At 39.5% G+C, this 15,939-nt stretch overlaps 1 protein-coding gene across 1 annotated transcript in view; it reads left to right on the top strand.

Moving 5' to 3' along the window:
- The window catches only part of SNX18 (sorting nexin 18), a 96,823-nt gene extending 84,290 nt beyond the window's left edge, over positions 1-12,533 (top strand). Inside the window, exon 2 of the mRNA XM_053969056.1 lies at positions 12,453-12,533. Coding sequence (XP_053825031.1) covers positions 12,453-12,466 — 14 coding nt within the window. The 3' untranslated portion in view covers positions 12,467-12,533. The remainder of the gene's footprint in view (positions 1-12,452) is intronic.
- The last annotated feature ends 3,406 nt before the right edge of the window (positions 12,534-15,939 follow it).

The raw sequence follows: 15,939 nt of genomic DNA, 5'->3' as shown, positions 1-15,939 counted from the left end.
TTGAATATATAGCATTTATTTTTTTATGAACAAAAGTCATCCAAAACACACCATTTCAAAATTTTTTAAGTGGGAAAACAATTTTTTCCCATTTTCCTACATTTCTGGATAAAAAATAAATTAAATTAAAATTAAATTAACTATCAGATTATAGAGATCTTTTATGTTACCAGCTAGAAAGAATGTTTTTAGGTTAAGATATCTCCTTTTCACTTGAGACCTTCTTCACCTATTTGCAGTGTCCAATTATAAACTCAGGAGAATCCTCCTTCCTCTATCTGGCTGTTGTCTGGTATATTTTTTATATTTTGCTATTCTTCTTTCAACTTGAATAATTCAAATGTTTGACAACACACAAAAATTAGAGATTTTGTTTACATTATTTTATAAGGGTTACTATATTCGTGTTTGTTATTGGTGTCACTGGAAATGAAGGATGAATGCACAACAAGTAATATTAACAAAATATTAACCAAAAAAAGCTATGCAGAAAGTTTGTATAATATTTTTACCTAAGCAAATTCAGACAGCAAAAGTCTCCATGTCAGGAAGCTGGAACAAACAAATATGCATGATAAATGACGAAATGTGGTGAGGTTTTTTTAGCATTCCGGATGGTAAATATCTGGAGGAAATTGTCAGGAACAGTGATACAATCAAATGAAATTATGTGTCCTGACAGTTCCCTGACTCCATTTCCTTGCAGTAAGACAGGAATACTCATTGCCTACTTTCACATCCTATAGGACCAACTAGATCTTCCGAGCTCCCGAGTAGGACAGCACACGGGCAGCCTCTGCCTTGATATCAGCACACAGCCATAAGGGCAGCCATTGATCCTTGCTCTGTAGGACAGGGCCACAAACTTTGCAAAGGATTCATCCTACCATCTTGACCCTACGGAATTTCTCATGTCAGTAAGAGACACAGAATCAGAGGTGCAAGATGGCAAGTGGTTACTGAAGACATTACTGAAGAGGAGAACCTGGAGAGGTTCTCAAAAGCAAAATATGGGGTTTAGAGCTGCTCGGGTGACTAGATTGCAGCCAGGACACAGCCAGACTCTGTTGCATTGTGCAGGGTTTGGCACTGGACACACACCACATCCCCAGCCTCACCACATCTCCAGCCTCACAGCATTCCCAGGCTCACTGCATCCTTGGGTTTGCTCCTTCCCAGTGCTGAGGAGATTAGCATAGCCTCACAAACAGGTGTTAACTGAATCCTGGGTGGGAATCCCAAGTGAACTGCTTGAGAGCTGCCAATAACTTAGGTGACTGCTGTAGCCCTTTCTTGTTCCAACAGAAGGGCTTCCTATATTATTCACTCTGTCCCAGAAATAGAGATAAATCTTTATCTCAGACATCAAAAATAGCAGATGCTGCATGCATTGGTGTCGCAGCACGCCGTCACGCGGGGCGTGCTGGGCGGTGAGTGCAGGGGCGCAACCGTCCCCCTGCGAGTTCTGCAATCCCAGTTATTGTCAGGTTCGGCGCAGGGACAGATAATGAAGGCACGGGTCTTGGGGTAAACCAGAGTGTATTTATGAGATGGACAAGATGGAGCCCCAAGAAAAGACGCGGGGGGTGAACAGAAATTTTATACAGTAACTCAGGAGGAGGGGTGCAGGAACATTAACCAATGAGGGTAAAGCTGGGGAGTGGTCTAAGGTGGGACTAAACTATTATAAACCTATCAGGAGAAATCGGGGAGTGGTATAACAAAATAGACAGGGAACACTGGAAGGAAGGGTAGGGATAGGGAGGATTGACAAGGAACATTCTGGAGAAAGGGGTGGGGAAAGGGAGGACTGACAACTTGGAATGGAGGGGGTTAGGGAAGACCTTGGGAAGATTGGCAGCTCGGGAGAGGAGGGGATTAAGGAGGAAAACAGGGGGCAGACATGAACTTTAAACAAAACACACTACAACACATTGGGTCATAAATAGCGCAAAATTCAGAAAGATGCACAAGTTAATGTGCCATATGAACCAGATTTCTTTTCAGATGGCATCTTCTTTGCATGCTCTGTGCTTTTAAGGTCTTTCCCATCTGGGACATCTGATAATTCAATTAGAAAATTCGCTTCCACTCAAGACTTTCAGAGGTCTTTCAGAGGTAGCAGAGTAAATGACAGCCCTGTGAGCCACAGCACAAGACAGAGGCTCTACCTTCCACCTTGTTTACTGATTAGACTGACAAGAGCACATCTGTCTCTGAGGTCTGGAGTTGGTCTTTGTGCCCCTGGCAGCCTGGCTGTAGGAGTGTGAGCAAGAGCCAAGCAGCTGAAGCAGAAATAACACCAAGCAGGAAACAAGTAATTTCCATGCCACTGCAAATGCATGTGCAGAGAGCAATCATGTGTAGTCTGCAATTGTATTTGTGAATAAACATTTCAGCTATCATTCTAAATACAAGGTTATTGTTGGCAGTGGCCTTGTGCTGAACAGTGGTATCACTGGAACTCAGCTTAGTATTCAAGCTCAGATGAAAAATGACAGCAAAGCATGTTTTCTGCCAATTTTAATACGAGCTCAGCAATTAAGCAAAGCATTCTTTACAGATACTTCATCTGGGGAGCAGAGGGATTGTTTTGTAGAGCAAGTTAGATAATTTGGATTAGCCATTAAGGCATCTCTATCAGCAAACACACTTTTTTTACAGGCATTCCCCAAGGGATAAACCACTTGGATTTATATGTTTGTGATGTGTCTTCATTTGCTAGCCATGACCAGGATTACCTGCTTTGAGGGTGGCACACCCTCTAAATGCATTCAATATGCATTTAGACAAACAGTGCTATCCTGTAAATAAGATCCTGACTGCACTCAGATGACTGAAAATACAGAAGGACCATATAGACTGGTACGGGAAAGTGGCAAATCAGAAGAGATATTAAAGACATAGATGAATGAATACCATGAATACCATGAAGAAATTTAGGATAACACTCTTTTCTTTTTTAATATCTCTTTTCTTTTTTAATATCTCAATAAAATGCTAGTTATTTAGTCATGCACCACAGGAATTTACTTATGCAAAAAAAAAAAAAAAATCACATCTGTTTAGAAAGCAACCAAACAAAACAGCAGCAGAGAAAGCCACCATAGATATTAGGATCACATGAGCAAATATTATGTATGCATCCTCTTTTGATTTACATTTTGAATAGGTATCCAATATTAGCCACTAGTGGACACAGGATAATGGGATAGATGGACCTTTACACTAGTATGGCACTCGTTACATATCTACATTCTAAAATTGCTACTGGAACGATCCCAGTCTTCATAGGCTATAAATCATATATGGATTTAATGTACACAGGATATATTGATAAACTGATGATAAAATGGAAGAAACAGCACTATTTTTTAAACTATCTGTGGGAACTACACCTTCATACATCTTAAAATTTCTCAAGTGAAAAATTTTAACACATACTATGTCTCTGTCATGTACAATACATATTTTCTATAAATTAATCTGTTTACTCAGAAAGAAACACTAAGAATGGCCTTGTGATTTTTTGAACTAACCTGACTTCCGAGGAATAATAATGTTCAAATGGCACCTTCTGCTTTGTCCATTTGTGTAATGCTCGTAAGTCAATATGTCACTTTGTCTTGATAAAGGTTAAGTGCAGGTAATGGATTAATTGGATTATTTGGTGTAATGAAAATAATCCCAGGAGAGCACAGATGTAAAGAAACATGAGCAAGATTATGGACCACCAGCAACAGCTGAAATTACTTTTATTTCAGACATGCAGATCATGACCTGACTTTTAAGTTTAGTGATCCAGCATATAGTTTACAGTAGAGTCTTGGAGGAATAATCACCATTGGTGGTTATTCTCTGGAATGTCAAGGCAGATACATAACTCTCCCAGCATCATTCAGTGTGAATATTGCAGTCTTCCTGGATTAGCACCATAGCTTTAGTGGTGACGAGTATGTCACAGTGAGCACTCTTTTCCTCATTTTAAGTAACTCAGACTTTATATCCTACCAATGAAATGACAAAAGTAATTTAAAAGCATTTTACAATGCTCTCTCCTGGTTTTAATTTATGGTCTGTAGACTATTAATATGACTATTAATATGAGCAACAGAAAGCCAAGCAAATTGTCAGCATGCTTAAATTTCCTCTAAATGAGCTGTATTTTTCAGTGCAGTGGAAAAGACTGGTGACATCTGCAGATGAAAGAATAAAATAAAATCAACTTGTGCCATTTCAGATAGAACTTTTTAAACACCTAGTTTTTTTCCAAAAGCAGTCCCAGTTTTATAAAAGGCAACAAGGAACTGATTTATCAGTTAATTCAATACTACCACACTTCTCTGCAGAGAAGCAGAAAAGTGTGCACTGTGCTTTTGTTAAACATTGCTTAATATATGCAACTGCACGCCGAAATTGATGCCTTCCCTATGTTTTAACTGTTAATGCATAAACCAGCACAAACTCTCATGACCTAACGTCTGCATGAGGACACTTTTGTGTTCTCTCATTTCTTTCTTTCACATTGGGAGTCACAGAGGTTTTTTTGTTCATGCTACCTTAAAATATCATGAAGAAGAAGGAAGAAAAATCAATTTAGGCAGTAAATCTGATACAAAAGATGTTTTCTTTCACACTTTTTGAAATGCCTAATGTATGTAGGGCCAAATTTTAAGCCTTTTTAAAAGTGAAGGCAGGATGAATAATAACATTAACATTAATAATAACTAACAATAACAGTATTTTTTAAAATGTACTATTTCTATGCAGAGAAATGTCGGTCAGCTTAATTGTTCATTATTAATAATTCGTCCATCTCCATTAAATAACTTTAAATCATTGAATCAGGCTGTCCAGATACCTCTCCTAGGCTCTCAATCACACTAAAAGGATGTGTTCATCTGCAATACTTGTTCTGAATATTTAAAACATACTTTTAAAATTCTTTTGAAATTAAATCACAATTAAGGAGAGAGTAGCCAGTGTGGAATCAGGAGTTTAATGTGTGTAAATCAGGGTCCTTCCACTGAGGTGAAATAATCTGAATTCCCTAGGAAGTGAAGGACTCTCTTCAGTTCTTAATTTTTAAATGTGGGTCGTCATTTGTATGAGCAGGACTGTGAGATCATAGTACACATGTACTTGATCATTCAGTTCAGTTGTCTGCAACTAAAAGATCAACCTTTCCTTGTTTCTTCCAGGAGTTATCCTGTCTATTCTCTTCCAGCTGAGCAAAATTACTCTAAAAAAAACCAGTTTTTAGCACTCAATTTGCCAGGTTAAAGTGCAGCTTGCTAAGAAACTGAATTTAGGATAGGTATCCTCAACAGCACTTGGGATGGGTGGTAATTGTAGGATCAGACCTTTCTTTCAGGAGACAAAGCCCAAGAATTTTGACATTTCTTTTAAAAATATATCAGCGCTAAGCCAGTAGATTATTTTACAGTTCCTGTTTGCTGGCAAAGAAATCTTTTCACTTACTCAGCACTTTGTGTCAGATGCTGAATGCAGTCATAATCTTGAATTCCTGCTTTCAGTCAGCTGTTTTTTCCATAAAAATTAGTATTTTCACAGGACTTAGTTTCCCCTGATGTCATAATTTTCAAAAATATGGTGTAAACCACTTCTTGTCTTCTTCAATGCTGATGTCATGAAAATCACTCTGACCAGTCATTTCTCTCCTATTTCCCTCACATGCAACATCCTCTAGAGCAGATCTGCCTATTAATGGCTTGTTTCATAAACATAACCAGTACGAAAGCCATTCCCTTCATGTTCTGCAGAATAATTCAGAGCAAAGAGAATCCGGAAACCAAACCATACATATCAACACATATATTTTTTAAAGATTGGCTAACACAACTCATTGATGGAAGCTATATATGACAGTGAAGTCACTGAGATTCTATATTCTCTTATCATCCACTATCAGTTTAAGCATTTTGACACTTATTTTGCTGGTGTAAACAGTCTTTACACTTTTTGATGATGAATTGTGTCCCAGATTGATTATATATGTGGAAATCTTTCTGGGGACTTTGCTGTCCCACAGAAGGTGGGGCTATTTTTTCACACAACAATGCCAGAACAGTGGAATATACAACTGCAAGCCACAGGGCGCTTTTGTACCTCTGCTGTCATCTCCTCCAGTGGAGCCTTCCACTGTTCAGGGGAAGAATCTCCCTTTGAAAGAGGCTTAATATTTTGGAACTTATGCACTTCTTTCAACATAAGGTCCAGGAACTGAAACATTGCCCAAAAAAGTGAGGTAACATGGTGCTGCCACAAGCTGCACCATTGTGTACTGGGGGTTAGCACTGCACTGAAGCTCAGGGAATACAGTCATGCTAAGTAGGCCAGTGCTAAGGAATTGAACAGTGCTATAGGATTTGCCTAGGCAATGACACTGAGTGGTGTTAGATAATTAGGATCACCCTCAGTGTGGTTTTGGTCTCACAAAACAAGCAGACTCCCAAAACCTCCTAGATGTGGTAATTTCCAGTTTTGGCCATCATGCTTAGAAATATAAGTGGGGGTAACAAGCCATGAACTCAGAATTCTAAGAGGATTGGCCTGTGTGCCATTAAAAATCTGTTATGATTGATATACAAGCATAGAGGTAATCAACAAATGGAACTCTTACTTCAATGATTCACTAACAGTGAACTTTGGATTTTATTATCACAATAGCTGGTACCTACAAATCATACCATGGCCCCAGAGCATGCACAGCACAGCAGGGTAAAACCTGTAACAACAATGCCTCACAGTCTGCCAGACTCCTGACTTGACCTTGTGTTAAATCAAACTTTTCCATCTTCCTTCTGAGGCTGACACAAATAACGTGAGACCTTGTTCCATGAACTGATAACAGCACAGGCAGGACTTGGTAGCCCCAGTACACATCCTTCTGGACAGCTAACACAGGAAAATGAAAAAAAGAAAAAAAAAGAAAAAAAAAAAAAAAAAAAAAAAAAAAAGAAAACGCTGACAAGTTCTTGTGCTTTTGGAATGAAATTTAAAAGTAATTTTTCCTGGATGGGAAGAGAGAACAAATACCAGCAATAGGAGTTCAGTCCAAAGAAGCCAATAGAAGTTTTATTGTTGGCATTTTTATGAACAAACTACATATGAAATTACCACTCCTAAAATCTGGCTGCTTTTTTCCTCAGTTTTGGTCTTCAGATACAGTTGCAGCAACAGCTCTACAAACTGTCATGTTATCAACTTGTAATGTCAGAATAAAGCAAAAGAGTACAAGTTTCAGAAAAAGTGAATATCATGCAGACAGTCATCTTTAATCAGTGTATCATCCCTCTTAAGACAGCAAGAGTCCTACAGAAATAAATAACTTTAAAATAATAATAGATAAGAACTACCTTATTCTTTGTGCACTTTGAGGCTGCCTTGTTATTTAAGCACTGGGACAATTACTTTTCCCACTATATTTTTTCCCCTGTATTTCTCTTTCATTTTTTGTTTCTTCATCAGGCCAGTGAAAAATAAAATTGAAAAGCATAGGTGCCCATGGAACAAAGGGAAAACCAAGCACTGTGGGAGTGAGGACAGAGGGGATCTGCAATAGTGGATTTAGTGTAGTTTGTAGCATCATCTTTCCAGACAGCCCAGCAAGAGGCCAACTGCTCAACCTGTCATGTTTCAGTGAAAGAGAAGCCCATGACTAATGCAACCAGGAAATGTTGACATAATGGAGTTACTAAGAAAACCTGAATCTTAGTAATTCTCCATCTTAGACACATTGCAAGCAAGGTCACACAAGTTTTATGCACATTAGTAGGACCACATTTTTTGTTTTGCCTTGAAAGGCCTTATGGTAGTCAGACAAAATGTTTTTGTTGTCAGCACACAAAATAAAATAGCATTTTCCACAAACACATGAAAAAAAAAAATGTTGAGCCTGTAACATTGTTGTATCCTGTGAACATATTCATTCCAAGAAAGGGGAACTGCTAGGAACTGCCACTAGGACAGATTCAGACACATGTGGGTATCTCTGCATCCAGTGCTATCTTTATTGCATTTCTAATGCCCTTGAGGAGACATTAATCTTGTATTCAGGAATTCTCTCATATTCAAAATTCTGGACAATGAATGGCCTATCAGACTACAGCACTCCTCCACCACACATTGAAAGAGTCACTAGTGGAACTAGCCACAGCTGGATATACAGAAGACCAAGACAGTTAAATTCAACTAAAGGGAGTCAAAATTGTAGGCAATGGCTCTATGGCATAAAGCAAGCAGGAGAAAGGCAGAGTTAGCTGTGTGATTTGAGCAGGATGAGCAAGGCAAGGAGAGGGATGGACCACCATGAGCAGGTGTGGAACCTCATGCCCTTGTTATATTACAGGTGGGTTACTCCCACTGTGGTGGGAAAGGAGGGGGTGGATGCTACTGCAGGGCACTGACCATCTGCCCACTGCCCACTGGGGCAATTTACATGAGAGGAAGTGAGAATATGAGTTGAAAAACATGAATTGAGCCTGTGCCCCTGTCTTGGCAGCCCAGACTGCTGCTAAGTCCTTGCAGGGACCTTTGCTTTCAGACCACTTTCAGATCTCCTATGTTCTCCTAATAGCAGCAATTCACTGTCCATGCTCTCCTTTTCTGAGACTGCAATATGGCTGAATTGCATAGATTTAATCAAAATAAGCATCAAAAAAATATTTTAAAAACATTAATATGTAAATCTTTGTGTCAAGTTGGCAAAGATGATTATTATCATTCACAGTCAAGATTTTTTTTGTGGGGGGGACAAACAAAAGATAAGGTGTAGGTGTTTATTTAGCCATTGTTTTCTGATGATCTTCATATTTAGGCACTGAATATACAAATGGTCTTCATACGAATGAACTTCAGCTAAAGACATTGACTAAATCAGTGTGAATTACCATGAGAAGCCAGATTTCTAAAATCTGATAGGCATTATTTAGCTACCTCTTATTCTAATTCCTCCTATTCAGATCAAGTGATCACAGATAAATCACAGATCTACACATTTTGTACATGATGTAAAAATTATGGAAATAATTGAACTGAAATACAAGGAGTATATAGACAAAATTTTACATGCTTGTCTTAATGTTCCTGCCTGCTGCGAAGTTTGAATCCTTAAATTCTCTTCAAATCCTTGAATCTTTGAATGCTCTTCTAATCAATACAGGAATATAAAATATGCCTTTTGTTTAGGAAGTCACTAGTATATCAACTTCAAGTGAAGTAAGCAGAAATGAAGCAAAAGTTTATGTTTTCCTGCAAAATTTCTAGCAGTAAATTCTGGGCAATGAAAGGGGTTTGTTTCATGACAGAGAGATCTCAGGCAGAATCAATCACAAGTATGTGTCATTCTCTATTCATTGTGAAGCTGAGAGGGGAAAGCCAGTCTGCCTTTAACATTCGAAAGCTAAAAGTCACACTCAAAATATTTTCAAGGTATTAATAAAATTAAGGTCCTTACTCCTGCTATAATTCCCCAAATATATAAATACTCTGCTTTGAATATGTACCTCAAATATATAGTTCTTGCCATTACTAATGTAGCCCAAATAATTGGGTACATTCTAAAACAACCCATTAGGAGTCTTTCTAATTGATTGGCAAAAAGGTTTCTCCTGGGATGGTATTATCATCTAATGGCCTTAAAAAGCATAAAACTACTGAATAATTGAATCTAATTTAAATTCCACTCGGAGGCAGAAAACCCACAACAAATCTGTTCTTGCTCAAAATAATTTTTTGTTAATTTGCGATTTAAATGTTTAATGAATTTTCTGAAACCTGATTTTATTTATTTTGCTGCTATATCATGCTTATAAGATACTGCATATTTTTATAATGGGAGAGGCTCATGTCATTGACTTCTTGAGTTGCAATTAATGGTATACCTGTTGGGTTTTTTTGTATTGCAATAATTTTCATTGTTTTCACCCTAACAGTTTAGCTATTATAATTCAAAATAGTAATGTCAAAAGACAAATAAGAAAAATGAGCTTTCTAAAAATAAATCATCTTGGTTTTATTTATATTTTCCATCATTTAATTCAATACATTTATTTCCTGATTAAGATGCTCAGGACAGGCATACAGGACCCACCATGTGGGGCTCTGAGCAGCTGGGTCTAGTGAAAGGTGTTCCAGCCCATGGCAGAGGCAGTGGAATTAGGAAACTTTAAGGCCCCTTCCAGCCTAAGCTATTCTACAATTAGAAATACAGCAATACCAAAACAGCATCAGGGTGTTTCACAACATTTTTGTCCAAGAAAAAACAAAGCCAAAAAACCACCTCAACTAAAAACATTACACATTTTAGCAGTCTAAAAAAGTTTATTAAGGAAAGGTTTATTACCCTGCGTATCCCCAGAGATTCTGGCCTCTTTATCAATTACTTTGGTAATTTCCACTGAAACAGATACCTTTTCTTTGGATGCCTGTTCAGACTACTGTCCTTATTTCATTGAGGACACTAAACAGCAGCTAGGTGTTATACAATAAAAATTTAGGAATTTAAAAACAGAGTGCGAAACATCTTTTCTTCATTTTTTCAAGAATGTGAGCTGTATACATAGTGGGAAAATGCAGGACAAAACATGTAGAATATTTTTCTTCGGTATTGTAGGCACTTCCCTGCCTTACACATTGAGGTAGATAGGTTCATTTTCATGCTAATGTCATTTCCTTTTGAAAAGGAATACTGATTTCTTCTGTTTAAGCATGGGAAATGACCTAAAGGTCTCTGCATTGGTCAGTAGGAGAGCTGCTGTGCTCAGGGAGCACAGCACTGTGAGGACTGTCTTTGCTGGACTTTGCACAGGCACCCAGCTGCAGCCAGATGGTTACTTGACTCTTCCAAAAAAGAGTATTAGTTAACCAAAGCCTAAGGAAGTACAGGGAAATCCTTCCCAATTTGCTCTTTCCTTCCAAGCCTTTAACTTCCTTCCCAAACCAAAACTTCACTAGTCTTTGAGAAAAACATCTGCTATGACAGAGATTGAATGAACTGGGGCCAACATTAAAATTTAAGGTGGCTGTGATTAGACTCCAAAATGCATGGCAGAATACTTACACCACAGTTTGATTCCAAGAGGTACAGAGCATACAATGGCTCTGTTATTTTAGGAGAACCTTTGCCATCAGCCTGTTTGTCAGAGCAAAGTGTGAAATAGTCAAGACCCGAATGATCATCCCACCACTGCGGAAGTCCATGTGTTCAGGCAGGCAGTAGCTACCTTCACTGGACCCAGAAACTGGAGATTGTTGGAATGGGAGAAAGTAGAGGTGAGGAAGGGGAGAATTCATGTGCTGTGCCCATGAGGATGTACTCAGGCACCAGGACAGGCCAGCCATTCATTTCCCCCTTCCTCAAGGAGATGAGGTGAGTAGATCTCTTTGCTTGGCTGCTGGCATTCTTTTTTACTTCGTTCTTTCAGCACAGCACTTCAGATTGACAACACTTTACTCTGTCCTTGAGTTCATAGTTTTTCAGACTTTAAGTCTGGTTAAGCCTTTGAATGTCTTCAGGTAAGAAGGCTTAATCTAAAGGCTTAATTTGAAGACTTCCAAATAAACAACTGTAAAATGATGTTTCCATGTATGTTTTTGCAATACTTAAGCTGTGCACCAGAAATGTTTTCACTCTGCCTTTTTTTGTTACCTTGGTTACTTGTTAACCTACCACAGGCCATCATCAAGACAGATCTTGGTCATTTTCTCAAAATGCAAAATATTTGTGACTTATTAATCTTCTCACAAGAGGGAGAAAATTGATTTCCTCAAATATCTTTCCTCACCATAACACTCTGGTTTAGGTTCCTTTACTATTTCAACTACCTCTACAAACATGGACATCAGCATCAAAAAATCCGTTTCATTTTGCTCCCATCAATGCTGCATGGAGATAATACTTCTTTCTTAAGCCACTAGAGCCTAGGATTATCCTCTTTAATCTAAAACACTGGGCTGCAGGACAGGTTAAACTGATCAGGTTGTCTACTGTCATCTGCATTCATGTGCAGATCCTGTTCAGTCACTGATTTCTAGGAAGAGTAAAAACTCCATTTTATCTTTTTTTGTCTTTTTCCTCAGATATGGTGAATATGTGTGAATACAGTTGGAGATTTCTCTGAAGTCCACTTGCCTCTTGCAGCCAAAATACAGAAAAGAAAAAATGGAGTCAGAAGAGGGAGGAAAAAAAAAAAAACAATTAAGTGTACCACAGGAAGAAGAAAGGGAGGGAAAACTGTAGCAGTGTGTTAATAATATCTATCTTTGACAATCACAGAACGTGTCTTAAAACACAGTTCCTCACTCTTCAATTATCAAGAAAATTACCATGTTACTAGGTACCTTCAGTGTAGCTGTTTTACATTTCAGTCTTTCAATATATGAAACACCATAAAATTACTGAACTCTGAATTGTATTTTTTCCTTTCTAGCTTGTTTTCCATAGGAACCACCCCTGTACAACCATGCCATCTGCCTGTCTGCCTCCCAGCTCCAACTTCAGTGCAACATCCACCTTGAGCCAAGTTTGAGAGAGGTGCAACATTCTCAAAGATGATGATGGTAAGTTATTACAAGTTCATTGGAAAATTAGCAGCCTAAAAGTGGAAAGAAGCCAAATTTAGTATCTCATGGTGAGTCAAAAGACAGATCCAACTCAATGTCTCTATCTGAAGAGGCAGCAGCCATCTGGCCAGCATGTAGGCACATTATGGCTAGTTTGTCAAGAGACAGAATCACAGAAGCACAAAATAACAGAATTATTAAGGCTGGAAAAAATCTCCAAGCATACCTTTGACTGACCACACCTTGGCAACTAGACAGTGGGACTAAGTGCTACATCTAGTCATTTGTTGAAGATATCCAAGGGCAGCAATTCCACCACAATCCTGGACAGCCCATTCCAGCATTTAACAACCATTTCCATGAAGAAATTTTTCCTGAGTGATAAGGTCTCTCCTGAGCCTCCTTTTCTCCAGAATAAACACCCCCAGCTCCCTCAGCTGCTCCTCACAGAACTTGTGCTCCACACTCTTCCCCACCTCCACTGCCCTTCTCTGGACTCACTCCAGCTCCTCAGTGTCTTTCTTGCAGTGAGGGGCCCAGAGCTGGACACAGCACTGGAGGTGTGGCCTCACCAGTGCCCAGCACAGGGGGACAATCCCTGCCCTGCTCCTGCTGGCCACACCATTGCTGATCCAGGCCAGGCTGCCATTGGCCTTCTTGGCCACCTGGGCACACCCTGGCTCATGTTCAGCTGCTGTCACCAGCACCCCCAGGGCCTTTCCAGCCACTCTGTCCCAGCCTGTGGCACTGCCTGGGGCTGTTGTGACCCAAGGGCAGGACCTGGCACTTGGCCTTGTTGAACCTCACACCATTGGCCTCAGTGCACTGATGCAGCCTGTCCAGATCCCTCTGCAGACCCTACACATGTAGCTCTTGATCAGCAACAGGAAACACTGAACGTTTTCTCTGTAGGACTGGGGGGAAGGAGCTGAAGGTGAATCTGAGCAAGGGCAGAACCAGGGCCTATAAAACACACAACCACAGGATGCTATTCATCTTGCTGCTCTTCATCTTCCACTAATTAATATTAAAGAAATGATGACCTTGTTAATGAGAGCAAGGAAAGAAGAATCACTGACAAATTCTGGACTCAGTACCAGATGATCACTGGCTTTAGTTAGTTATTTCACTATAACAAGGAGTATCAGCACAGACAAGACACTGGGAAATTCCATTAAATCCAGAAAACTCAATGAAGAGATGACAGCATTATACAAACACACCTGTTATGCCAGTTTTTCCCATTGGATAGTCATCACCTCAGACCACCCTTACTATTTGTAAAAGATCACTGTGCCAAATGAAATATTTCTGCTTATTAAATTTTATATCAGCTTCCAATAAAAATAATTTTTATTTACACTTGATGAGGGCCCCTTTTTTTGTGCCAATATTGTCCCTAACATATTTGTAGCTTAGATGTGTGTATGTCTTTGTATTGCTTTCAGATAAGTACAGAACCAGGTTTTGAAATGCACTGACCCGAGAAACCAGGTGACATGTCACAAGGGATTCTGCACCCTTATGTTATTATTCCCACTCTCAAAAAGCAGCATTTAATAAAAGTTCATTCAGCAGTAAGCTTGGGCAGTTTCCTGTTAAGGCTCCTGCATTTTTAAAAGCAAGTCAAAATAACCTCTTGCAAAGTGGTTCCAAAACAGCAGGGGTCTATGAGTGTGATTTTGTGTACTCATCTGAGAAAGAGACTCTACCATGGTGAAATCACATTTGCTGCCAGCTGGACCCATTTATTAGATGTTAGAGAAAATAGTAGAAGATGGAGCAGCATTTGGAAAACAATCTGTCAAGACAAAGACATAGTTGAATATAACCCATCGAAACTTGAAAACCAAGTAAGCATTGTTGGAAAAGCAATGCAAAAATATGTCTGTTGGGTAACTGCTGAGTGGCAGTAAAATGTCAGAAAATTTGCTTTGCCTGGGGCTGCAGGAAAGTGCGATGATATGATTTCTGTGGGACCGTGAGAACTGAAAATAACAAAAAAGAAGTCATAAAACAATTGGAAAAAAAAATCCCTTGGTATTAACATCTACAGGTGGTTGTCTGGAGAAGAAAATGTATGCAATGCTGTTGTTGCAGAATACCTGAATACTTAGACAAAAACATGCTGTGAGTCAGTGGCTTTACAAAAAAAAAATACAAATAAAAACACCAAGGTAGTGTGTTAGATACAGAGCATTAGATACCAGGAAAATCTTTTCATAGTAGCTACTGATACAGACCTAGAGCTGCCTGTGCCAAACAAAAGGAACAAGGGCTGTGTCATGAAAGAGAGGTTGGTTTCCAGCAGTGGGCTGCAGGACAGGGCCAGTCTCCATTCACCATGGACTGCCAGCACTCACCAGTCAGTGACTCAGGTAACAACTAAGCCAGCTCAGCAGTTCTCCCCAGAAGGCCCTGAAAGATCCTCCACAGGAAAACATATTTTCCCTTGTTTTTTGCACATAGTAAAGGAAAAAGAACAATCACCTGGCTTACTGAAGTCTTGACCCTGGTTCTCTGGATGGTGGTCCCTGCATGATTTAGTGTCCTCTTGATCCTTCAGTATTTTTGCAAAGAGCCTGTAAGGCTCACAGGTTTGGACTCTCTTCTGGGAAGTGGAAGGGGACATTTTCTCAGTCAGAGACAGAAGGTTTAAATCTAGATTTCCCCAATATTATATGAATGGCCCAATCACAATCCTTACCTAACCTACCAAGACTTTCCCAGAGTATATGGGATTTGCAAACCTAGTGGCAAGGTGTAGGCTAGAGCTGGATCACTTGAGACCCTGAACTGCTAGCCTGAGCCCTTTACTCCATCAGTCAGCAGAGTGTAAATCCAAGGCAAGCCCAAAGAAAGGCCATTCTGATTTCAGCATCTTCCAGTGAAACCAGGCACTGTCAGGCTCCTGCTGGGATGTTGAAGGTTTACTGAAGCTGGTGTATGTCATCGATATGCACGTATGGTGATTCCAGGTCCTTGTTCTTTAACCTCAGAGTGAAAGAGCTCACTTGATGTTCTTCCTTTTTATCAGTGGCTATGGCCAACCCAGGAGATTTCACAGGCTGAGCAACACCCTAATGCCAACAGTGCTTGCTCCCATTATATCCCCGTGTGAGATCCCTTTGAGTCAGGTTTGAAGGAGCAAATTGACACAGAGGAGTCACTTCCAATCAAAGAGGCTACAGATTTGCTGTGTAACTATCCAAGTTTCCAGCATCCATTTTATTTTCAAAGAATGTAGAAGTCATGTTTGTCTGCCCTAAAAGCAAGAGCGGCCATGCCATTTCCTGTGTCTGTGGAATCTTCAAAGGCAGTTTGCAGAAACTTTGAGTCGGGCATCTCCCTCTT

Source organism: Vidua chalybeata, chromosome Z (genome assembly GCF_026979565.1).
Source record: "Vidua chalybeata isolate OUT-0048 chromosome Z, bVidCha1 merged haplotype, whole genome shotgun sequence".
Classification (NCBI taxonomy): domain Eukaryota; kingdom Metazoa; phylum Chordata; class Aves; order Passeriformes; family Viduidae; genus Vidua; species Vidua chalybeata.
Note: the sequence above shows the minus strand (reverse complement) of the source record. Positions and strands in the feature narration are given on the sequence as shown.